The 26,066-nt window shown below is 47.3% G+C and overlaps 2 protein-coding genes across 3 annotated transcripts in view; one reads left to right on the top strand and one right to left on the bottom strand.

Moving 5' to 3' along the window:
* Window positions 1-10,004, bottom strand: part of MAU2 (MAU2 sister chromatid cohesion factor) — a 41,364-nt gene extending 31,360 nt beyond the window's left edge. For both annotated transcript variants that reach the window (XM_084825532.1, XM_084825533.1), the window contains exons 1-3: window positions 8,899-10,004; window positions 1,934-1,951; window positions 1,464-1,529 (exon numbers count right to left, since the gene is read on the bottom strand). In XM_084825532.1, the coding sequence (XP_084681658.1) occupies window positions 1,464-1,529; window positions 1,934-1,951; window positions 8,899-9,513 (699 nt within the window). In that variant the 5' untranslated portion in view covers window positions 9,514-10,004. The remainder of the gene's footprint in view (window positions 1-1,463; window positions 1,530-1,933; window positions 1,952-8,898) is intronic.
* Window positions 10,005-17,429: 7,425 nt separating this feature from the next.
* The window catches only part of SUGP1 (SURP and G-patch domain containing 1), a 33,846-nt gene continuing 25,209 nt past the window's right edge, over window positions 17,430-26,066 (top strand). Inside the window, exons 1-4 of the mRNA XM_084826071.1 lie at window positions 17,430-17,489; window positions 21,016-21,187; window positions 22,947-23,050; window positions 25,016-25,246. Of these exons, the coding sequence (XP_084682197.1) occupies window positions 17,465-17,489; window positions 21,016-21,187; window positions 22,947-23,050; window positions 25,016-25,246 (532 nt within the window). The 5' untranslated portion in view covers window positions 17,430-17,464. The remainder of the gene's footprint in view (window positions 17,490-21,015; window positions 21,188-22,946; window positions 23,051-25,015; window positions 25,247-26,066) is intronic.

Genomic DNA, 26,066 nt, shown 5'->3' with positions numbered 1-26,066 from the left:
AGCCAAGTCATTTATAGTGTTAAAGGGGGCTAGAGATCCATAATGCTTGCTTAAGTTCATTATTAGAGCAATTCCCATGCTAGTAAGCCTCTGAGCATGTGCAGATGTGTTAAAAGGCCGATAACAGCCTTCTTGGTGCATTCCTTGCTAATGAGAGTCTTTATCTCTGATGTGCCTGGGAAGCAAAGTCTGTTTACAGGTGGCTGTGCCTGAGAATCAAACACTTTTAGCCTATGCTGAGAATGAACGCTAGGGGTGTGTGCTGCTTAAAAGCTGCTTATTGCTAACCTGCAGAGTATAAGACCCATTGTACCCAGTGGCTCCGGGTTCAGAGAAGCTGTCTGATCCAACCATTGGGTACACCTGTGTGCTTACTCAATAAAGTCTCATTGTAAGCAAACCTTTGAGTCTGATCTATCACTATTTTGGCACTTCTAATCTAAGAGTTCAATGCCCACGGCCAGGGTGACACAGTATGCCAGACAAGAGCACCAGAAAAGACCTGTTCTCAAGGCCTGGGAAAAGAGCTGCCAGTCAAGGTAGATAATACAAGAAAAATAGCGATTTGATATTATAAGGCAGCTTCCAGTTTTCATCTAATCTAAAATTCTGTCTCTCAACAGCACGTAGCAGGAGGCTCACCAAGAGGGCGCAAAGGCAATAGCCACCCCTCTAGCTTGTGTCTAGAGTCAGGTATTTGGAAGCTCTCAGCATAGGAAGTCCTATTCAGCGATCACAACTAACAGCCTTCACTACACCTATCCTCTATGAATTTGTCAGCGTGAAGGCTTTCAGATGAGACTATTCTGGCTTTTCTAACAGCATGGGGGAAAGAGGAGGGAAACCCCTGCTGCTTATTAAACACAGAACTCAGGCAGACCAAGTACATTACCAAATGTGATGAAAAAGGAGATGTTCAAGGAAGCCTTTCATTCTAACGCTAGGCAGCAGCTTTTCTTTGTTACACTGTGTGAGACGCAGGAAGCTGCCTTACATTGAGTTGATCCATCTAGCTCAGTGTTCCAGCCCTACCTGTGAGGAACTGAATGGCTGGGGCCTTCTGCATGCAAATCAGGTGCTCTACTAAGGAGCTAAGGGCAACCTTTAAACAGATCTGAGAACTTTCAGGAATTTTAAGAAACTGCCCCTTTCAGGATCCTGAAACAGTCCCCTTTCTTGCAACACAGAGGCATTCAAATTTTAATAAATTTACTATTCGAGTCATCAGTTAAATGCTAGAATAGCAGCACAATGTAAAAACTGATTAGCTCATTTTGATGAAAAAGGTGCACATAGATTTTCACACACAAATAAGCAAGTTGACAGATGTAGATAAAAACTTTCCTAGTTCATCTTATTTTGTGCTGAAGCAAACAACCCTTTTGAAGCCTTTTTTGGCTGCCAGTCCTACAAAATAGTGGCATTTAAAAAACAACATGGGAAGCACATTCTTCTCCACTTACCTCTTGACAATACAGCTCAGACAGGAGGCTGGCGGCTTCAAATTTGACATCCTCAAACTGTGGAATCTAGTAGTGTCCAAGTTAAGTGAATACATTAACATTTTCTGTTGGCCAGTTGAGTTAGCATGATAAGATCACAGAGTTGGAACAGTCCAAGCCCCTGTTCGATGCAGGATCCGCAACGCAGGATATAACTCCAGCATCTCTCAAAGATGGTTGCCCAGCTTCTGCTTACAAACCTCCAGCAAAGGAGAACTTACACCCTGAGAAAATGTTTAAGCAGCATCCAAAGCAAATGGAAGACAATCACTTCCCTAAATGTAGATTAATGAAAGCACAATATGAAATCAATGGAGGTTGGTAACGTTTTGTTCATGGTTACCTGGGTCATGTTAAATATCCAAACAATCTGGGAGGAAAGGCTCACATGTAACGATCCCACTTTTCATGGGATCAGGAAAAAAGGATACTTGCTGCGATATCAGCCACTGTAAAAGAAACAGTGAAAAATTAGAAAATTCCACAAGTCAACAGAAATGGAACTCACAGCTGGCCTTCATCACCCTCTTAAGATGCCCACTCTCCCCTTTCCTTGAAACAGTCTACTTTAATCCTTCCCACAACCCCTGAATGCTTCAGTTCCTTCTTGGCATGTCTCTACACCTACTACATACTACAGGGCTGTAATTCTGTGGTAGAGCACTTACTTTGCACAAAAGGTCCCACATTCAATTACCAGCATCTCTAGATAGGGCTAGGAAAGACTGTCTGAAACACTAGAGAGCTACTGCCAATCAGCACAGACCGGAGGTGGCATGCGGGCCAACTGCAGCCTATCACCCCCCACCGCCACCGCCCTGAGCCCCACCCACTCTTCCCTCCCCATGGCTCCCCAACCTGTTTTCCGCACTGATCTCCAATCAGCTGCTCAATGAGAAATAGGTAAGAAACAAGGAAGAGGGGTCTGGGCTGCAGAGTCCCACTGCCAAGCTGCTTATGGGGGAAGAGTGCTCTCTTCTTCCACAGGTAGCTTGATGCATTTCTGTGCTGTGTGTAAATAGGGGGTTTGGCTTTGCTCACTGCTAGTATGCGAACTCTGGACGGTTACCCATAAGGAATCACAGCCCTCAGGCTGAAAAAGCTTCCTACTGAGTTGCTCCCTTCTCCCTAGTTTTCCTAGAGCATTCTCTTTCTTGCCTCCATCATCTCCCTATTCCTTTTATGTTGTCTCTAGAGGTTTCCATTCAACTGCCATACCAAGACACTCGCTTCATTCTTTTGCCATGCAGGGTTGTTCTCCTCATCCTTCACATTCTATTCTATCCCTTTGTTAAGAACTTTATGCACACCTGTTTAATCATCTCCAACTTCTCTACAACACTTCTCTTACAACATTCTCTACAATACAACACTTCTCTACCCCTTCCATCTTCTCTTTCTGCTTATGATAGAACACAACACTGCCTCAAGAGCAGTGTGCTCTATACTCCGTGCAGATTATTGTGTGCCTGTGTAGCAAAAGACTTTATGTAGCTCAAGCTTTTCCCTATATGCTTGCTTGTAACAATTTAACCCCCTTCATGGATCACTGCCTTGTTGTGGCGAAGGGGCTTGCATAACTCAGTGAAGCCATAAGCTATGCCGTGCAGGGCCACCCAAGACGGACAGGTCATGGCAGAGAGTTCTGACAAAATGTGGTCCACTGGAGAAGGAAATGGCAACCCACTCCAGTATTCTTGCCAAGAAAACCCCATGGAACGTATCACAAGGCTAAAAGAGATGATGCCGGAAGATGAGCCCCTCAGGTCGGAAGGTGTCCAATATGCTACTGGGGAAGAGCAGAGGGTATTTCCAAGTAGCGCCAGAAAGAGTGAAGCGGCTGGGCCAAACCCGAAAGGACACTCAGCTGTGGATGTGTCTGGTGGTGAAAAGAAAATCCGATGCTGTAAAGAACAATATTGTTTAGGAACCTGGAATGTCAGATCAATGAATCAAGGTAAGCTGGAGGTGGTCAAACATGAGATGGCAAGATTGAACATCGACATCTTGGGAATCAGCGAACTAAAATGGACAGGCATGGGCGAATTTAATTCAGGTGACCATCATATCTACTATTGCGGGCAAGAATCCCTTAGAAGAAATGGAGTAGCACTCATAGTCAATAAAAGGGTGGGAAAAGCAGTACTGGGGTACAATCTTAAAAATGATAGAATGATCTCAGTACGAATCCAAGGCAAACCATTCAACATCACAGTAATTCAAGTCTATGCCCCAACCACTGAGGCTGAAGAAGCTGAGGTTGATCGGTTCTATGAAGACCTACAACACCTTCTAGAACTAACACCAAAAAAAGATGTCCTCTTCATCATAGGGGATTGGAATGCTAAAGTAGGAAGTCAAGAAATGACCGGGATAACAGGCAGGCATGGCCTTGGTGTACAAAATGAAGCAGGACAAAAGCTAATAGACTTTTGCCAAGAGAACATGCTGATCATAGCAAACACTCTTTTCCAACAGCACAAGAGGCGACTCTACACATGGACGTCACCAGATGGTCAATATCGAAATCAGATTGATGATGTCCTTTGCAGCCAAAGATGGAGAAGCTCCATACAGTCAGTAAAAACAAGACCTGGAGCTGACTGTGGCTCAGGTCATGAGCTGCTTCTTGCAAAATTTCGGCTTAAATTGAAGAACGTAGGGAAAACCACTAAACCATTCAGGTATGACCTAAATCATATCCCTGATCAATATACAGTGGAGGTGAGGAATAGATTTCAGGGATTAGACCTGATAGACAGAGTGCCTGAGGAACTATGGACGGAGGTCCGTAACATTGTTCAGGAGGCAGCAACGAAATCCGTCCCAAAGAAAAAGAAATGCAAGAAAGCCAAGTGGCTGTCTGATGAGGCTTTACAAGTAGCTCACGAAAGAAGGGAAGTGAAAAGCAAAGGAGAAAGGGGAAGATATACCCAACTGAATGCAGAGTTCCAGAGAATAGCAAGGAGAGACAAGAAGGCCTTCTTAAATGAACAATGCAAAGAAATCGAGGAAAACAACAGAATGGGAAAGACTAGAGATCTCTTCAAGAAAATGGGAGATCTCAAGGGAACGTTTTGTGCAAAGACGGGCATGATAAACGACAAAGAAGGCAGGGACCTAACAGAAGCAGATGAGATTAAGAAGAGGTGGCAAGAATACACAGAAGAACTATACAGGAAAGATCTGAATGTCCCTGATAGCCATGATAGTGCGGTCACTGAACTTGAGCCAGACATCCTAGAGAGTGAAGTCAAGTGGGCCTTAGGAAGCATTAGTAACAACAAAGCTAGCGGAGATGACAGTATTCCAGCCGAGCTATTTAAAATCCTAAAAGATGATGCTGTTAAAGTGCTGCATTCAATATGCCAACAAATCTGGAACACTCAACAGTGGCCACAAGACTGGAAAAGGTCAGTTTACATTCCAATTCCAAAGAAGGGCAATGCCAAAGAGTGTTCAAACTACCGCACAATTGCGCTCATTTCACATGCCAGCAAGGTGATGCTCAAAATCCTACAAGCTAGGCTTCAGCAGTATGCGAACCGAGAACTACCGGAAGTACAAGCTGGGTTTCGAAGAGGCAGAGGAACTAGAGATCAAATCGCCAACATTCGCTGCATCATGGAGAAAGCAAGAGAATTCCAGAAAAACGTCTATTTCTGCTTCATTGACTATGCTAAAGCCTTTGATTGTGTGGATCACAACAAACTGTGGCAAATTCTTAAAGAGATGGGAGTACCAGACCACCTTTCCTGTCTCCTGAGAAACCTGTACAAGGGCCAAGAAGCAACAGTAAGAACCAGACATGGAACAACCGATTGGTTCAAAATTGGGAAAGGAGTACAACAAGGCTGCATATTGTCACCCTGCTTATTTAACTTATATGCAGAGTACATCATGAGAAATGCCGGGTTGGATGAATCAGAGGTCGGAATTAAGATTGCCGGGAGAATTATCAACAACCTCCGATATGCAGACGATACCACCCTAATGGCAGAAAGCGAAGAGGATCTCAAGAGCCTCTTGTTGAGGGTGAAAGAGGAGAGTGCAAAAGCTGGTTTGAAACTCAACATTCAAAAAACTAAGATCATGTCATCTGGCCCCATCACTTCCTGGCATATAGAAGGGGAAGAAATGGAAGCAGTGACAGATTTTACTTTCTTGGGCTCCAAGATCACCGCAGACGGTGACTGTAGCCATGAAATTAAAAGACGCTTGCTCCTTGGGAGGAAAGCTATGGCAAACCTAGACAGCATAGTAAGAAGCAGAGACATCACCTTGCCGACAAAGGTCCGTCTAATCAAAGCTATGGTTTTCCCAGTAGTAATGTATGGCTGTGAGAGCTGGACTATAAGGAAGGCTGAGCGCCGAAGAATTGATGCTTTCGAACTGTGGTGCTGGAGAAGACTCTTACGAGTCTCCTGGACTGCAAGGAGGTCAAATCAGTCCATCCTAAAGGAAATCAACCCTGAGTGCTCATTGGAAGGACAGATACTGAAGCTGAAGCTCCAATATTTTGGCCACCTAATGCGAAGAGAAAACTCCCTGGAAAAGACCCTGATGCTGGGAAAGACTGAAGGCAAAAGGAGAAGGGGACGGCAGAGGATGAGATGGCTAGATAGCATCACGGATGTAATGAATATGAACTTGAGCACGCTCCGGGAGAGAGCGCAGGACAGGAAGGCCTGGCGTGCTATGGTCCATGGGGTCACGAAGAGTCGGACACGACTGAACGACTGAACAACAACAACAAAAACAATTTAACAGAATGGTGGATTTTTTTGCAGTAGAGGGAAAAGCAGCACAGTTATAATAAAGGGATGGGGTTCGTACATCATAGCCAATGTTTAACCCAGGAATTGGTGGGGGTGTGCAGGAGTGAGTGAACTGCCTCCCACCTGCTTGCCACTTCCCCTTTCACTTAACAACCCAGAAAGGAACAATGGGTAATTGTTGGGTTAACTCAGGGTTGCTTAACCCCTAAACAACCCAGAGTTCTGGGTTCAGACATTATGAAACAACCTAGAAACCTGGTTGTTGATTGAAAGCAGAAGCAGATGAGACAAGTGCCTGACAAGTATTTAATTTTATCCATACCATTAAGGTTAGCTACAGGTGCTCAACATCTCATTTAATATTTATCTCTTGGAATTTTATATAACTTGCAATGTAGCACGCAGTGTGCTGTATCCTCAACCACATGACTGTCACAAATACAGAGATGTTGTTCCCTGGGGATGTTCTTATATCTTCCTTCCCTAAAATTAGTTTTCATTGTTTGGAAGTGCAAGGCTATAAAGGCCTTGCTGTTTGTATGTGTGTGTATATATATATATACACACACACACACACAAAACTAACAGAATATTTAAAAATATATATTTTGAACTCAGTTTTTTGGCTTCTACCCTCGTCAGGAGTGGCAGTTTGGAATGCCCGGAGATTAAAAATCCTCAGGAGAAAAAAACCAGATGTGGACTGGTATAATGCTTACGAATTGTCCTCCAGATTATGGCCATTTGGACTAAGAGTTCCGAGTCTGCAGATCTAGAAGCTTTCCCTTTTGTCAAGCATGTCGGTGCCCTTTGTTTGTTCATATCTGTGTGTATCTCCATTATTATTTATCTGTGTCAGCCTCCCACAACCTGGCACCCTCCAAATGTTTTGGACTTCAACTCCAGCATTCCTAACTATTGGCTGGCTGAAGTCCAAACCTCTGGAGAGCACCAGGTTGCAGATAGTTAGTCTAGTGTGTCAACTACACAGGCTGGGCAATTATACAATTATATCAACCCCCTCAAAAAGGAAAGGAAGCACATCTGCGAAAAAAGAAAACACATTGGCATACTATTCGGATATGCTTATTTATATGTTAGAACATAAGAAGAGCCATGTTGGATTGGACCAAGGATGCATCCAATCCAGCAATCTGTTCACCCAGTAGCCTACCAGTGAAAAACCCACAAGGAGGACATGATTGCAACAGCACCCTCATGCCCATGTTTCACAGCAACGGGTGTACATAGGCATACTGCCTCTACTACTGGAGGTGGCATATAGCTAGCAGGACTAGTAGCCATTGCTAGCCTTCTCCTCCAGGAATTTGTCCAACCCCCTTGTAAAACCATCCAAGTTGGTGGCCATCACTATGTCCTGTGGTAGCAAATTCCATAGTTTTAACTCTGTGCTGTTTGAAAAAGTCCTCCCTTTGATCTGCCCTGAATCTCTCTCTCTGTTCAGCTTCATGGGGTGACCCCTTTGGGTATTAGGAGAGGGAGAAAAATGGGGGGAGGAGAACCACAGAAACCCACAAGCAGGACAGGAGTGCAACAGTACCCTCTCGCTCACGTCCCCCAGCAACTGGTGCACATAGGCTCACTGCCTCTGATACTGGAGGAAGCATATAGCCATCAGGACTAGTAGCCACTGCTAGCCTTCTCCTCCAGGAATTTGTCTAACCCCCTTTTAAAGCCACCCAACTTGGTGGCCATCACTACATCCTGTGGTAGCAAGTTCCATAGTTTAACTATGCTTTCCCAATTCAATGCCCTCCAAATGTTTTGGACTACAAACCCCAGCACCCCCAACCTCCATGGCTGGGGCTGATGGGAACTCCAGTCCAAAGCACCTGGAGGTCCCCAGGTTGGGCAAGGCGAATGCTATTTTTAACTATGCTGTGTGAAGAAGTCCTCCCTTTGATCTGCCCTGAATCTCTCTCTCTGTTCAGCTTCATGGGGTGACCCCTTTGACTACTGAGAGAGAAAAATGGGGGGGGGGAAGTGTGGTATAGTGGCAAGAGCGTTGGACTGGGAGCTAGGAGATCTGGGTTCTAGTCCCCACTCAGCCATGGAAGCTCACTGGGTGCCTTTGGGCCAGTCACACACTCTCAGCCCAACCTACCTCACAGGGCTGTTGCCGTGAGGCTAAAACAGAGAGGAGGAGGATTATGTACGCCACCTTGGGTTGCTCAAAGGGGGGGGGGGGAAGGCGGGATAGAAATGCAATCAATCAATCAATCAATCAATCTGTGCATCAGCAAGTGATGTACATGGGCAGCCTCCGACACCGGCGGCGGGTTTCCCGTTGGGTTTGCTTGCCCCCTTTTAAACTTTTATATGACGTTTTACCCCGTTGCATTTTATAGCTCTGCTGGCTGCGGACTGGCCAGGGAGCCTGGGCTATCGGGCGGTAGAGGAACGTAACAAGCCTCGCGGCACGTCATGAGGACTAGCGGCCGCCGAGAGCCCCTCCTGCTCCGCGGCGGTGCGAATTCGGAGAGAAGGGCCCGGAGGCCAGCTGCGAGGCCCGGGGAGCCCCCCGCGCCCCTTCGCTTCTTTGTTTGTTTCTTCCTTTCCCGCCCTCCCGCGCCCGCCCGCCCCGCGCCGGGACGCACCGCCTTCTCGAGGTGCCCGCGGGCCTGCTCTCCGTTGCGCGTGTGGTGGTAGAGGACGGAGCCGAGCTGGAGGTGCGTGCGGGCCTCGACGCGCGCGGGGGGCTTGCGGGGCAGCACGGCCTGGAGGCAGTGGACGCAGAGCCGCACCTTGGGCGGGCTGGACGTGCGGAAGTGCTCGGCCAAGCCCAGCAGCGCCACGTACCACGACTCCGACGCCCCCGGGGACGCCCCCGCCGCGCCGCCGCCGCCGCCCCCCGAGGACGACGACGACGACGAGCCCGCGGAGCCGTTGCCGCCGCCGCCGGGCGTCGCCTCGGCGCCGCCGGAGCCCCCCGCCTGCTGCGCCGCCCCGGTGCTTCCTCCCGCCGGCTGCGACGACGGGGGCTGAGGGGCCGCCGCGGAGGCCGACGACGACGCCGCGACTGCCGCGGACGATGAGGAGGAGGCGGCGGCCGAGGAGGCCGCGGGCGCCGTCGTGGAGGCCGCCGCCGCCGCCGTGGTGGCCGCGGAGCCCCCCGACGCCCCGACGGCCGCCATCTTAGATTCTTTTACCTCAGGCGGAGAAATATGGACGGCGGCGGGCGCCGCGCATGCGCGGCCGGCGCGGCCGCCCATGGGAAAGCGAGTCCTGGGAAGGAGCGGGCAGACGAAGCCCCGGGAGGCGCGCTGCGCACGCGCGGCAGGCGCAAGCTTCCGAAGGGGAGCGCGTCTTTAAAAAAAAAAGAACGGGAAGGGCGCCCTGGGGACGGGCACTGCGCACGCGCGGCCGGCAGAAGCGTCCGCAGGACGGGCGACCTCTTGAAAAGAAAAAAGGAAAGACAAGCGCGGGAGGAGCCCCGCGCACGCGCGGGTGGCGCGAGAGCCCATGGGAAAGCGAGTCCTTGGGGACCTTGCGCGCGACGACGCTCGCCGAGACAAAGAACTCCCGCCCTGGAGAGACGAGGTCTCCCCCAAGCCTCGCCGGAAAAATGAGAAGCGCTCTTCTCGCGAGATTTCATCCCCGCCTTGAGATCTGTTTTGTTTGTATCATGGTTTTTTAAAATCCTTGGGAGGGTAACCCTAAAAATAATACGACATAAATAAAGATTATTTATATAAGTAGCCAAAGCAGCAATAATAACCGTGCAGGTGTTTTGGCAAAACTGGATGGTTAAGGATTTTTTTTTAAAAAAATATTATTATTATTATTATTAATCAGAAGAAGACTGCAATGCATTTACCTGGGATTAAGTGCCACTAAACTCAGTAGGACATACTTCTGAGTATACATGCACAGGACTGCACCGCAAAAATTGCCTGAAAGCAATTTTGTGGCATGTTTGGTTGCAATATAGGCCATGAGTTTTATAACTGAAGCACACACACCATAATCCCAAGCATGCCTTGTTGTTGTTGTTCAGTCATGTCCGACTCTTCGTGACCCCATGGACCAGAGCACGCCAGGCCTTCCTGTCCTGCGCTCTCTCCCGGAGCGTGCTCAAGTTCATATTCATTGCATCCGTGATGCTATCTAGCCATCTCATCCTCTGCCGTCCACTTCTCCTTTTGCCTTCAGTCTTTCCCAGCATCAGGGTCTTTTCCAGAGAGTTTTCTCTTCGCATTAGGTGGCCAAAATATTGGAGCTTCAGCTTCAGTCTCTGTCCTTCCAATGAGCACTCAGGGTTGATTTCCTTTAGGATTGATTGATTTGACCTCCTTGCAGTCCAGGGGACTTGTAAGAGTCTTCTCCAGCACCACAGTTCGAAAGCATTGATTCTTCGGCGCTCAGCCTTCCTTATAGTCCAGCTCTCACAGCCATACATTACTACTGGGAAAACCATAGCTTTGATTAGACGGACCTTTGTCGGCAAGGTGATGTCTCTGCTTCTTACTATGCTGTCTAGGTTTGCCATAGCTTTCCTCCCAAGGAGCAAGCGTCTTTTAATTTCATGGCTACAGTCACCGTCTGCGGTGATCTTGGAGCCCAAGAAAGTAAAATCTGTCACTGCTTCCATTTCTTCCCCTTCTATATGCCACGAAGTGATGGGGCCAGAATTCTGTGTATTTTTTCATACACAGAATATTGTTCTTTACAGCATCGGATTTTCTTTTCACCACCAGACACATCCACAGCTGAGTGTCCTTTCGGCTTTGGCCCAGCCGCTTCACTCTTTCTGGCGCTACTTGGAAATTCCCTCTGCTCTTCCCCAGTAGCATATTGGACACCTTCCGACCTGAGGGACTCATCTTCCGGCGTCATATCTTTTAGCCTTGTGATACGTTCCATGGGGTTTTCTTGGCAAGAATACTGGAGTGGGTTGCCATTTCCTTCTCCAGTGGACCACATTTTGTCAGAACTCTCCGCCATGACCTGTCCGGCTTGGGTGGCCCTGCACGGCATAGCTTATGGCTTCACTGAGTTACGCAAGCCCCTTCGCCACAACAAGGCAGTGATCCATGAAGGGGCAAGGATGCCTACTCAGAAGTAAATCCCATTAAATTCAGTCAGACTTCTTCCCAGGCAAAGTCTATAGGATTTTCCATAGGGTAGCTGTGTTATATTGTTGCAAAAAACAACAAGGAGTCTTCTGGCACCTTAAAGAGCTTTCTATAATGCAAGTGGCCTGCCTCATTCATGGAATTTTGGAGGGTGTGTGTGTCTGGATGCCTTCTGCTTGTATCCCCCCGCCCCATGTTTTCTCATTGCTTCTTCCACCCTTTCCCTTACTACAGAAAACCCATTAAAGGGGGGGGGGAGATGGAATTGCTGCATCATGCCTTCTGATTGGTAGAGCTAGGAGCCCTCCTTCTGGAAGCACCTTAACAAAATAAATGTATTTATTTATGCCAAAATAAATGTGTTAGTCTTGTGCCATAAGACTCTTTGTCCTCCCTGTATAGCATTCTAGCCTAACTCTTACTTATTATGAATGTGAAACGGGAACCTCATTTTCCAGGCTAGTAATAGCTATAAATGAACTTGAGCACGCTCCGGGAGAGAGCGGAGGATAGGAAGGCCTGGTGTGCTCTGGTCCATGGGGTCACGAAGAGTCAGACACGACTTAATGACTGAACAACAACAATAGCTATAAACTATAAATTTACTCTTGGTAAAACTAGTAACAGCAAATAATACTATAATTATTTCCTTGGGGCTATAAACCAAGATAGACACATTATACATAATTGAATTATAAAAATTACTATGCTCAGTAATTTTATTTAATAATTATTGGCATCAACAGTGCAATACTATCCATATTTACCTTGAAATAATTACTCCGGGGTTCAATGGGATTTACACCTGGCTGAGTGTAATTCAGGATTGAAGCCTTCAGTGGAATCCTGAGCATGTTTACTCAAAAATAAATCCCACTTTGTTCAATGAGAATTGTTGTTGTTGTTGTTCAGTCGTTCAGTCGTGTCCGACTCTTCGTGACCCCATGGACCAGAGCACGCCAGGCCTTCCTATCCTCCGCTCTCACCCGGAGCGTGCTCAAGTCCATATTCATTGCATCAGTGATGCTATCTAGCCATCTCATCCTCTGCCGTCCCCTTCTCCTTTTGCCTTCAATCTTTCCCAGCATCAGGGTCTTTTATAGGGAGTTTTCTCTTTGCAGTAGGTGGCCAAAATATTTGAGCTTCAGCTTCAGTATCTGTCCTTCCAATGAGCACTCAGGGTTGATTTCCTTTAGGACTGACTGATTTGTCCTCCTTGCAGTCCAGGGGACTCGTAAGAGTCTTCTCCAGCACCACAGTTCAAAAGCGTCAATTCTTCGGCGCTCAGCCTTCCTTATAGTCCAGCTCTCACAGCCATACATTACTACTGGGAAAACCATAGCTTTGATTAGACGGACCTTTGTCGGCAAGGTGATGTCTCTGCTTCTTACTATGCTGTCTAGGTTTGCCATAGCTTTCCTCCCAAGGAGCAAGCGTCTTTTAATTTCATGGCTGCAGTCACCGTCTGCGGTGATCTTGGAGCCCAAGAAAATAAAATCTGTCACTGCTTCCATTTCTTCCCCTTCTATATGCCAGGAAGTGATGGGGCCAGAATTCTGTGTATTTTTTCCACCTCTTCTTAATCTCATCTGCTTCTGTTAGGTCCCTGCCTTCTTTGTCCTTTATCATGCCCGTCTTAGTAAAAGTGTTTAGGACTGCAGTCTTACAGTGCAATCTCACCCATATCTATTCAGCAGTGAGTCCCATTTCATTCAGTAGGACTGTGTATAGGATTGCACACTTCATAATGTTAAGAATTGGTTGGGTCCAGATTTATCTGTACTTAAAGTAGACCCATTAAAATCAATAGGGTTTGAATTCCATTGATTTCAATGGATCTACTCTATGGCTAAATCTAGATCCAATCTATTTAACATATGGATTACCTTTAAAATATGTAATAATCTTAACTAATTTTAAAAGATAGATAGTATTTGGTTTTAAAAAATGTTCCTTATTATATCCAATTAGGTTGCAATCTTATGAATGTTTAGAATGAAAAAAAGTCCTAAAACTCCCAGCATGCTGGCTGGGGAATGCTGGGAGTTGTAGGACTTTTTTTGGGGGGGGAGGTCCAAACATCCCCTTGATGGATCACTGCCTTGTTGTGTCGAAGAGGCTTGCGTAACTCAGTCAAGCCATAAGCTATGCCGTGCAGGGCCACCCAAGACGGACAGGTCATGGTGGAGAGTTCTGACAAAATGTGGTCCACTGGAGAAGGAAATGGCAACCCACTCCAGTATTCTTGCCAAGAAAACCCCATGGAACGTATCACAAGGCTAAAAGATATGACGCCAGAAGATGAGCCCCTCAGGTCGGAAGGTGTCCAATATACTACTGGGGAAGAGCAGAGGGAATTTCCAAGTAGCGCCAGAAAGAGTGAAGCGGCTGGGCCAAAGCCGAAAGGACACTCAGCTGTGGATGTGTCTGGTGGTGAAAAGAAAATCCGATGCTATAAAGAACAATATTGTTTAGGAACCTGGAATGTCAGATCAATGAATCAAGGTAAGCTGGAGGTGGTCAAACATGAGATGGCAAGACTGAACATTGACATCTTGGGAATCAGTGAACTAAAATGGACAGGCATGGGCGAATTTAATTCAGGTGACCATTATATCGACTACTGTGGGCAAGAATCCCTTAGAAGAAATGGAGTAGCACTCATCGTCAACAAAAGAGTGGGAAAAGCAGTACTGCGGTACAATCTCAAAAACAACAGAATGATCTCAGTACGAATCCAAGGCAAACCATTCAACATCACAGTAATTCAAGTCTAAGCCCCAACCACTGAGGCCGAAGAAGCTGAGGTTGATCAGTTCTATGAAGACCTACAACAACTTCTAGAACTAACACCAAAAAAAGATGTCCTTTTCATCATAGGGGATTGGAATGCTAAAGTAGGAAGTCAAGAAATGACCGGGATAACAGGCAAGCATGGCCTTCGTGTACAAAATGAAGCAGGACAAAGGCTAATGGAGTTCTGTCAACAGAACACGCTGATCATAGCAAACACTCTTTTCCAAGAGCACAAGAGGCGATTCTACACATGGACATCACCAGATGGTCAATATCGAAATCAGATTGATGATGTACTTTTCAGCCAAAGATGGAGAAGCTCTATACAGTCAGTAAAATGACTGTGGCTCAGATCATGAGCTTCTTGTTGCAAAATTTCAGCTTAAATGGAAGAACGTAGGGAAAACCACTAAACCATTCAGGTATGACCTAAATCATATCCCTGATGAATATACAGTGGAGGTGAGGAATAGATTTCAGGGATTAGACCTGATAGACAGAGTGCCTGAGGAACTATGGACGGAGGTCCGTAACATTGTACAGGAGGCAGCAACTCAATCCATCCCAAAGAAAAAGAAATGCAAGAAAGCCAAGTGGCTGTCTGATGAGGCTTTACAAGTCGCTGAGGAAAGAAGGGAAGCAAAAAGCAAGGGAGAAAGGGGAAGATATATCCAAATGAATGCAGAGTTCCAGAGAATAGCAAGGAGAGACAAGAAGGCCTTCTTAAATGAACAATGCAAAGAAATCGAGGAAAACAATAGAAAGGGAAAGACTAGAGATCTTTTCAAGAAAGTCGGAGATCTCAAGGGAACATTTTGTGCAAAGATGGGCATGATAAAGGACCAAGAAGACAGGGACCTAACAGAAGCAGATGAGATTAAGAAGAGGTGGAAAGAATACACAGAAGAACTATACAGGAAAGATCTGAATGTCCCTGATAGCCATGATAGTGCGGTCACTGAACTTGAGCCAGACATCCTCGAGAGTGAAGTCAAGTGGGCCTTAGGAAGCATTAGTAACAACAAAGCTAGCAGAGATGACAGTATTCCAGCTGAGCTATTTAAAATCCTAAAAGATGATGCTGTTAAAGTGCTGCATTCAATATGCCAACAAATCTGGAACACTCAACAGTGGCCACAAGACTGGAAAAGGTCAGTTTACATTCCAATTCCAAAGAAGGGCAATGCCAAAGAGTATTCAAACTACCGTACAATTGCGCTCATTTCACATGCCAGCAAGGTGATGCTCAAAATCCTACAAGCTAGGCTTCAGCAGTATGTGAACCGAGAACTACCGGAAGTACAAGCTGGGTTCCGAAGAGGCAGAGGAACTAGAGATCAAATCGCCAACATTCGCTGGATCATGGAGAAAGCAAGAGCATTCCAGAAAAACGTCCATTTCTGCTTCATTGACTACGCTAAAGCCTTTGATTGTGTGGATCACAACAAACTCTGGCAAATTCTTAAAGAGATGGGAGTACCAGGCCACCTTACCTGTCTCCTGAGAAACCTGTACAAGGGCCAAGAAGCAACAGTAAGAACCAGACATGGAACAACTGATTGGTTCCAAATTGGGAAAGGAGTACGACAAGGCTGCATATTGTCGCCCTGCTTATTTAACTTATATGCAGAGTACATCATGAGAAACGCCGGGTTGGATGAATCACAGCTCGGAATTAAGATTGCCGGGAGAATTATCAACAACCTCAGATACGCAGACGATACCACCCTAATGGCAGAAAGCGAAGAGGATCTCAAGAGCCTCTTGTTGAGGGTGAAAGAGGAGAGTGCAAAAGCTGGTTTGAAACTCAACATTCAAAAAACTAAGATCATGGCATCTGGCCCCATCACTTCCTGGCATATAGAAGGGGAAGAAATGGAAGCAGTGACAGATTTTGTTTTCTTGGGCTCCAAGATCACCGCAGACGGTGACTGCAGCCACGAAATTAAAAGACGCTTGCTCCTTGGGAGGAAAGCTATGGCAAACCTAGACAGCATAGTCAGAAGCAGAGACATCACCCTGCTGACAAAGGTCCGCATAATCAAAGCTATGGTTTTCCCAGTAGTAACGTATGGCTGTGAGAGCTGGACTATAAGGAAGGCTGAGTGCCGAAAAATCGATGCTTTCGAACTGTGGTGCTGGAGAAGACTCTTACGAGTCCCCTGGACTGCAAGGAGGTCCAATCAGTCCATCCTAAAGGAAATCAGCCCTGAGTGCTCATTGGCAGGACAGATACTGAAGCTGAAGCTCCAATATTTTGGCCACCTAATGCGAAGAGAAAACTCTCTGGAAAAGACCCTGATGCTGGGAAAGACTGAAGGCAAAAGGAGAAGGGGACGGCAGAGGATGAGATGGCTAGATAGCATCACCGATGCAATGAATATGGACTTGAGCACACTCCGGGAGAGAGCGCAGGACAGGAAGGCCTGGCGTGCTATGGTCCATGGGGTCACGAAGCGTCGGACACGACTGAATGACTGAACAACAAAGGTCCAAATATGCATAGGATTGTGCCCTAAATGAACCATGAAATGCCCATTTGAACACAATAGAACTTAGTTCTGAGTAGTTTATAGGTTGCTCCCTGATACAACTGTTAATAAACAATGATTGGTACCAATAATTAATAAAACTCCTATAGTTATCAAGAGTGGTGAATATTATAAAGATAATTAATTGTGTAAGCCATTCTGGGAATTTTTTATTTGCAAGGTGAGGTATACATTTCAAAACACAAATATAATCATTTCTCTAACACCCCCCCCCCTCCAATAACGTTGTAAACAACCTTTTTCCGCTCCCTCCCCTTTGCCTCATGGGAAGTGTAGTTCCTCAGCGGCCTCCACGGACGACGGAATACACACAGTGGAGAGGTGGGGCGGGTCGAAGTCTCGCGGCGTGATCGCAGCAAGCCTCGCGGGAGCGGCTGCCCCCGCTCCCCGCGCGGGGCATGACGGGGATCGTAGTCCCTTTCCTCCCGTCTCCCCTCCCGCGCTGCGGCGCCCTCCCTAAAAACGCGTCCAAACCACAACGCCACAGCCACAGCCTCTCAGAGACTCTGAATCTGGGACAGAGTGGAATCCCCTGTTTCGGTCCCCATTCCCCCCACCCTCTTTTCCTAAAGCCTGGACTACGATTCCCGGCAGGCCTTCGCCCAGGGCGGCCCTCTCTCCGCCCCCACAATGCACCGCGCGGCCTCGTTGCCCGTCACTCAGGTCAAGGCTGCGGGGAAGCCCGGGGCGCGCGCGGTGCATTGTGGGACAAGGGCGGGGTGGGGACAGCCGTAGGAGCCATGGAGAGCGGCAAGGATGCGCCAGGTGAGTCTCCCCCTCTTCGGCCCCTCCCAGACCCGCCCAGGTAAGTCTCCCCTTCCTCCCCCCGCCTTTCCCCAAAGGGTTGGCCCAGGCCCACCCGTAGGCAGCCACCTGTGTGGGGAAAAAGACCCCTCCCCGCTTCCTTCGCTGGGCCTTAGCGGCCCTTTTCTATCCACCGCCTTCCTTGCTGCCGCCTCGGAGTTAGAGACTAACATAGTTTTCTGCGGGACACTGGTTGCTCTCCTCATCTTTTATTTTTTTTGCACATTCACTGTATTGTGTTTGTTTATTCCGTGGCTCAACAACGCTGCCAGCGAGAAGGACCTCGGAATCGTTGCAGATCGCAAGCTGAAGATGAGCCAGCAATGTGAGGTGGCTGCAGAAAAGGCAAATGCGCTTTCGGGCTGCATGAATAGAAGCAGACCTTCCAAATCCCCGGGAAGTGCTAGCCCCCCTCTACTCAGAGTTGGTTAGGCCTCATCTGGAGTACTGTGTCCAGTTCTGGGCACCACACTTTAAGAAGGATGCAGACAAGCTGGAGAGGGTTCAGAGGAGGGCAACAAAGATGATCAGGGGACTGGAAACAAAGCCCTATGAAGAGAGACTGAAAGAACTGGGCACGTTTAGCCTTGAGAAGAGAAGACTGAAGGGAGATATTATAGCGCTCTTCACGTACTTGAAAGGTTGTCACAGAGAGGAAGGCCAGGATGTCTTCTTGATCATCCTAGAGTGCAGGACACGAAATAATGGGCTCAAGTTACAGGAAGCCAGATTCTGGCTGAACATCAGGAGAAGCTTGGGCGGGATAGCTAATACTTTGGAAGACAGAAACACAATTCAAAGTGATCTTGATAGACAGGAGCGCTGGGCAGAAGACAACAGAATTACATTTAATACGGATAAATGCCCAGTTCTGCACCTAGGAAGACGAAACCAAATGCACAGTTACAAGATGGGGGATACGTGGCTCAACAACACTACAAGCGAGAAGGATCTTGGAATTGTTGTTGATCACAAGCTGAATATGAGCCAACAATGTGATATGGCTGCAAAAAAGGCAAATGCTATTTTGGGCTGCATTAATAGAAGCATAGCTTCCAAATCCCGGGAAGTATTAGTTCCCCTCTACTCAGCACTGGTTAGGCCTCATCTGGAGAACTGCTTCCAGTTCTGGGCACCGCACTTTAAGAAGAATGCAGACAAGCCGGAGAGGGTTCAGGGGAGGGCAACAAGGATGATCAGGGGACTGGAAACAAAGCCCTATGAAGAGGGACTGAAAGAACTGGGCATGTTTAGCCTTGAGAAGAGAAGGCTGAGGGGAGATAGGACAGCACTCTTCGAGAACTTGAAAGGTTGCCACAGAGAGGAAGGCCAGCATCTCTTCTCGATCCTCCCAGAGTGCAGGAAACTGAATAATGGGCTCAAGTGACAGGAAGCCAGATTCCTGCTGAACATCAGGAGAAAATTCCTGACTGTTAGAGCAATAGTACAATGGAACCGATTCCCTAGGGAGGTGGTGGGCTCTCCCACGCTGGAGGCGTTCAAGACGAGGCTGGACAGCCATTTGTCAGGGATGCTCTGACTTGGATTCCTGCATTGACCAGGGGGTTGGACTTGATGGCCTTGTAGACCCCTTCCAGCCCTACTATTCTGTGATTCTCAGTGTTTATACAACACTGACTTCTAAAGATTTCAGAGCAGCGTGCACAAATAATAGTATTTATTTATTTATTTTATTAAATTTCTTAATTGCCCATCTGGCCGGTCACCCAGCCACTCTGGGCGATGTACAGCATAACAATTTAAAACAGTAAAATTATACATTAAAACATTGTTTTAAAATACCCTAACCCACCCCAAATGCCTGCCTGAAAGGGTAAGGGTAAAGGCCAATTCGAAGAACAGCGGTAGATCTCTGAGGTGATTTGAGTAGATGGGAAGGATTTAGTTCGTCCTTTTTTATAATTGTACTTAAAACAAAACAAATTAAACGTTGAGAAACAAGAAGACAAGAGCCAGCGTGATGTAGCAGTGAGAGTGTTGGACTAGGAGCCAGGAGATTCGGGTTCTAGGCCCCGTTCGGCTGTGGAAGCTCACTGGGTGACTTTGGGCCAGTCACAGACTCTCAGCCCAACCCACCTCACAGGGTTGTTGTTGTGGGGATAAAATGGAGAAGAGGCTTGATAAAAGATTTTTTTAAAAAAATCTCACTACATGTGTTAATTGGCTTACCTGGTGCCAGGACATTTGGGTTGGCAACAATGGCACTGTGAATGACCACTGTTAACAATATGATTGTCACTCTCAGTACTGTTTGCATTTCATTGCCTTCCGACCTCACTGTTTACACTTCTTCCTACCTCTACCACCATATATACTGTATATGAACGTGAAACTCTCCGTAACACTCCATGCATCTGATGAAGTGGACCCATGAAAGATTCTGTCAGAATACAGGCGTAGGTCTTTATAGTGCCACAAGGCTTTTTATTGCTTCTGCTGAAATAGACTAACACAGCTACCATCTGGCTATCAATAGACTAACAGGCCTACCATTTTTACTGTGTTTTATTGGTGGTGTACCCTGCTTTGGGATTATTTTGTAAGGAAAAGTGGCTAACAATTTCATAATAAAATAAGGACACAAGAGCCATGCTGGATCAGACTAAAGACCTGTCCAGCTTCCTGTTTCACGAAGGAGCCACCCAGATACCTCTGAGAAGCCCACAAGCAGGATGTGAGTGCAATAGTGCACTCTCACTTGTGTTCCCTAGCAACTGGTATTCAGAGACATAAATCCCCTCATCCTGGAGGTTGCATATAGTTAACTTAAAAAAAATTTTTTTTATTAAACTTACCACACGCACGCACACACGATACCAATGGGTGAAGGGGGAATATAAACACACTATTAGATGACCATATAATCTAAATTAATAAGCAAAGACTACAAACCTAGTATCTAGTATATTAATATATAATGAATGAATAAAGCAAAATTTAAAGAGGCCCCTAGCCTCGCTCTTTCTCTCCCCTCCACCCCTTTGCCTTGCTATTTCCTCCTCCCTCCCTGCCTCTAGCTTTCTTGTTTCTCTCTTCACCTCCTCACCTTGCTGTTTACTCTTCCCTCTCTGCCTCTAGCATCACTATTTCTCTCCCCCCTCCCACCCCTTTAGCTCACTTTCAGCCAGCCACATAATGGCAGCCATTGTGTGACTAGCCACATCCTCTGTGGGAGCCATTTTGTGGTGGTGCCCACAGCAGCTTCTCAAATTCCCGAATGTGCCCACAGGGGTCCAGAAAGGTTGGGGACCTGTGATGCATAGGATTGCAGCCCTGGTGGATTTATCTGGGTAACCTTCTCCTTGAACAACTAGTTCTCTACATGTAGGAAATCCTTTATTTTCACAGTGGAGGTGGTTTAGGCATCTGATCTCCCTTCCCACCCACTGCCTGCAATTTTGAAGTGGTGTAATCCAGCAGGAACTGACCTGTTCCTCTCTCCTTGCCTTGTCTTCTCTCTGACCAGGAAAAGCCAGCCGGTGGTTCGGCGTCACCGTGCCCAAATCGGTGAAGACCAATGTGAACATTCTCCACCAGGAGAAGCTGATCGCCCAGAAGAAGCGCGAGATTGAGGCCAAGATGGAGCGGCAGGCCAAGAGGAACCACCTGGCCAGCCAGCAGGCCTCCCAAGCTAGCGAGTGCGTGAGGTGGGGGTGGGCATTGGGTTATATCTTCCTTTCCAATGCGCTGATAGCGGGGGACCAGAGTGCAAGAGACCTGTGAAAGGTCTAAATCGGCCTTCCTCAACCTGGAGAGGTGGCAGGGGGGTTGCAGTCCAACCCATCTGGAGGGAAGGCTGGTCTAAAATGAGGAGGGAAGGCAGCCCAGTGGCAGGGCACCTGTTTTGCATGTGGGAGGTCCCTGGCCTCTCCAGTTGAAAGGCTTAGCTGGCATGTGACAGGAAGCATCCCTGTCTGAACCCCAGGAGAGGTGCTACCAGCCAGAATAGACAACACTGGCTGGATGGACAGGGAGACTGGGTTCACGCAACATGCTAGCCTACACGCAGAGGTTGAGTGTGGGTTGTTGTTGAACCATGGGTTAGAGTATTGTCCAAACCCAGGACATTTTCCACGGGGTGGCTTGTTAACAATGTGGCTTATTTTTCTCAAATGAGCCCCCTTGAGAACCCATGCGTTGTTGTTGGGTTGTTCAGGGTGGTTAAGAAGCCACACTGCACGGTTAACGAGCCACCCCCGTGGAAATTGTCCTCGGTTCAGACAACCCACTAAGCAACGGTTCAAGAAACACCCCATAGTTCAGCAACTACCCACATTCAACCACTGAGTTGTGGGTTAGTGTGTTGTGTGAACAGGCCCATAGCCTTGACTCAGTGTAGGTTGTCTCTTAAGCTGGTCATCCCAAAATGGTGCGCCTGGGCGTGCTCACTTGAGCAATAAATCGCCTTAAGTCACAAAGACCTCCTTTTTTTAGTCCAAAAGTCCAAAAAAGATCCACCTTTGGAGGAGGCTGTTTGCTTAGTCTCTGAACGTGGCGATGCCTTATCCCAGTTGGCCTCTGCCGAGTGGGCAACTACTCTTGCTACGTCTTGGTATCAGGTGTGATGGGATGCTTGAGGTAGAAGTGCCTGTTGTGGCTCTGTACGATGTGCTTCTCTGTATTTATTAAAAGTATTTTTGTACCCTTCCTCAGCCAAAAAAAAAAAAAAGGCTCCTGGAGTGGCTTACAGTCAATCAGCAGAACAAGGCTTGCAGTCTAAGAAGACACGCAAAGAAAAAATGAGGGGATGGGAAAAGGAAAAGAATTAAGTAGACTTTCACCAGGGCTGGTGGAATGTCCCTGCTTTCTCTCTTCTTTCCCTCTTTCAACTTACATTGTGTTCTTCTGCTCAGTCTCAGCTAGGGGATGGGTGTTCCTTGTGTCTGTGCATTGAGCGCAACTGGATCCTTCAGACACCCCCGATGCAAAGAAAGAGGGCGAGAGAGCAGAAGAGCCCATCCACAGATTGGGCTGACTGTTGCATCTCTGCGTGACTAGCTGCTCTGGGCTTGCCTCTGCTGTGGTTCTACGTTGAGCATGATGAGACGATCCCATCACTCCTGATGCAGGGGGCGGAGTTGAATTACCCATCCCTAGGGGAGGGTGTCTGTTGCATCCCTGTGCATTTGGCTGCTTTGGTCTTCTCCCAGTCAGGAGACACACGCTTGTCGGTGGTGGATATGGTTGATGGGAGTCCAACAGATTCCTTGCCCATTTAAAGAAAAAATCGCATAATATAAAACAACCTTTTAACACTTTTGATTGTGATTTTAATTTTAATTCTGGAAAAAAAAGCACCTGCATCTTATCTATTAGGATTCCGGGGAAACCTGCCTCAAGCAAAGCTCCATGCTCACCTTCAGCACTGTGACCCTTAACTTCCTTCCCTCTTTTCAGCGACGACAGCGGTGATGGCGAAAGCTCCGTTTCTAACAAATTTGCCAACGACGGGAGTTTTCTTCAGCAGTTCCTCAAGCTGCAGAAGGAGAAGATGGGAAGTGGTAAGTTTTCTTCATGAACAGCGCATTACCGTTCTCCCTCTATTATTCATTGTTTGGTTAAAAAAAAAGATCTATGCCTTGCCTTTGTGCCATAGGAAGGTCTCCCATGGGGGACTTATACTTAAAATTACAAATTAAACAAATAATGAAATCAAAAAGCATTAAAAAGACCAGCCCCACCAAACACCAGACGCTGAGATTGATCTTGCAGTGTCTTCTCAGTGGTGGCCCCACAGTGATGGTGCATGTTCCTCAGTTTTAGGTGGTTGCTTCTCTTCCTTTTGGCACTTAAGAGGTGAAATCAGAGATGCTGTTCAATATCTGAAGGGCTGCCATGTAGATGATGGAATAAATTTGTTTTCTGTTCCAGAGCAGCCTGGTGCTCCCCAGATAAGTTGGACTAAAAATCCCATCATTTCCTAAGGGAGAGAAACAAGCCCCAAATCATTCTTAAGTTTTAGAAACTCATCTGTAAAAAAATGACAGATGTGTAGTAATTTTTCCTTGGTGTTTATGTCGTAGTTCTTCGAAGCATTTTGGGTAATTTATTTATTTAAATATTTTCGCCCTGCCCTGGATCAATCGATCTCCGGGTGGGATACAATCAGTGAAACAATTCAAGGTTGAATTTTTCAATGACCTCTTCAGCAAGGCCTTACAAGGCCTTCAGTGTGCCCTGGAGGCTTCTGGATAGCCAAACCTGCAGATTTACCCCCCCCCCTTGGTGTGTTACTCTAGGGACTGAGAAGACCCCCCTGCCCCCTGGTTTCCCTACCAGTGACCATTCTGTTGATTCCAGGTCTGGTTTTGGAGATTTCAGTGCTCACGTGCTTTCAGTTCTGTCTTTAGAATCATAAGGACTAGAATCCTTTCTTTGTTATTATATGTTTCTAATGCATTTTTAAGGTTTTAATCTTTACAAACTGCCTAGAGAGCTTTGGCTATTGGGTGGTATAGAAATGTAATAAATGAAATGAAGGTTGGTTTGTTTGTTTATTTATTACATTTCTATACTGCCCAATAGACAAAGCTCTCTGGGCAGTTCACAAAAATTAAAACCACAAAGTACAGCATAAAACAATATAAAATATAAAAGCTTAAAATTACAATAGAAAAGTACAATCAGAATAAAGCCTAACAGCAATGTGAAGATTTAAAATACAGACTTAAAACAGCAGAGGTAAAAGTCTAGAATGCTAAAATGCCTAGGAAAATAAAAAGGTGTCAAAAGGAGTACAGCATAGGGGCCATGCAAACCTCTTTTGGGATCTCATTCCACAGGCGGGGGACCACAGCAGAAAAGGCCCTCTTCCTGGTAGCCACCTGCCTCACTTCCTTTGGCGGGGGCTCCCAGAGAAGGACCCCTGAGGATGATCTTAGGGTGCAGGCAGGTACATATTGGAAGAGACGATCCGTCAGGTAACCTGGCCCCAAGCTGTTTAGGGCTTTGAATGTTAATATCAACACTTTGAATTGGGCCCAGAAAGGGACTGGTGGTGAGTGCAGCTGGAAAAGTACTGGCGTAATGTGATCTTGTTGGCTAGCTCTCATTAACAATCTTGCTTCCCTGTTTTGGACCAGCTGAAGTTTCCAGACCATTTTGAAAGGCAGCCTCACGTATAACGCATTGCAGTAATCCAGACGAGAGGTTACCAGAGTATGGATAACTGTACTAGGCTCTCTCTAGCCAGATAAGGGCGTAGTTGGTATGTCAGCCTAAGCTGATAAAAGGTGCTCCGTGTTACATGTACATTATATTGGAAATCCCCAGCACAGCCCTGCAAAGGAGGACCCCGTGGCTGCCATATTGCAGATGGGTGGACTGAGGCTGAGTGGCGGTTGCTAGCCTAAGGCAGCCTGGTGAGATTTTGGGAGGAATTTGAAGCAGCTCTTGTTCCTAGCTGCTGTATCCCGCCAGCTCGCATAAACCAATTTCCACACCTTCCTGTCCTCCTCACCCTGTAGGTGCTTCCTCCAGTTCCGCTGAGGCCTCTGCGGCAAACCCTCCAGCTGTCAATGCCGTGAAGAAGGCCCCCCTGACCGGGAAGCGCCCCAACCTCAGCGTCACCAGCATGCTGAACCAAGTCAAGAACTATACCCATTCCAAACAGACCCCCGTAACCAACCGGCTGAGTGTGTTCCAGTCTCCAGACGAGGAGGAGGAAGAAGACTATGAACAGTGGCTGGAGATCAAAAGTAAGTTCCCGTGGTGGCGTGGTGTTTGTTTTTCTCTGGCACCATCGGCGTGTCCGTGTAAGATAAGTCCTTGGCCTTGAGGAGCTTCCCATCTCTTAAAAGAAAAAGTTTGGGGAGCTGTAAATGTCATTTCATGTTTAAGCCCGCCTTTTCCACCCTGGTGCGCTCCCTGCTAGCCGGGGATTGTGGGGGCTGTAGTTCAGCACATATGGAGGGTGCAGCAGTTTGGGGAAGGCTTGTTTAAGCGCTTAAACGTCTCCTGTGGATGTAACGCCAAGCGGGGGAAGGGGAGGCAGAAGAAAGGGGGGGACGAGAAGGTGCGTCGGTGTAGTAGCGTTAATGAGTGACCAGGCGGAACAGTTGTTCTGGCTCAGAATACGCACAGTGGTTGACAGCAGCAGCGCTGCTAGATGGCTCTTCTCTCCTCTATCGTGCCTAGTACAGCTCTTGCGTTATGTTGTAACATCACGATACAAGGTGATACATGTTAACAGAGGGACGACCCGCCCGCCCGGCCCTGATTTTGCTGGCAGCTTCAGTAGAGTTTGGCCCTCACTCAGTCTGGTTGGGAAGCGTGTTGGTCCTGGCCTGGATATCTGTCTGTCTGTCTCTAGTTCAGATGCCTGCCAGTTGTCTCTCCATAAGGGCCGTGCATTATGAGGTCCTTGGAGTCGCCAGGGAGGTGCAGAGATTGAAAGAGAACTTAGGCAGGCCACATTCTGCAGCCACGCTTTGCTGTGGTTTAGCAAGACGTACGCAAGTGTAGCTTCCTCCCAGGCCCTCGCTCTTCACCCCTTTTCTCGTGGCCTGTGCAGCTGGA

The sequence above is a fragment of the Heloderma suspectum genome, chromosome Z (genome assembly GCF_057233095.1).
Source record: "Heloderma suspectum isolate Gila_16-S chromosome Z, 16-S_ref, whole genome shotgun sequence".
Classification (NCBI taxonomy): Eukaryota; Metazoa; Chordata; class Lepidosauria; order Squamata; family Helodermatidae; genus Heloderma; species Heloderma suspectum.
This window is presented reverse-complemented; position numbering and strand designations above follow the sequence as displayed.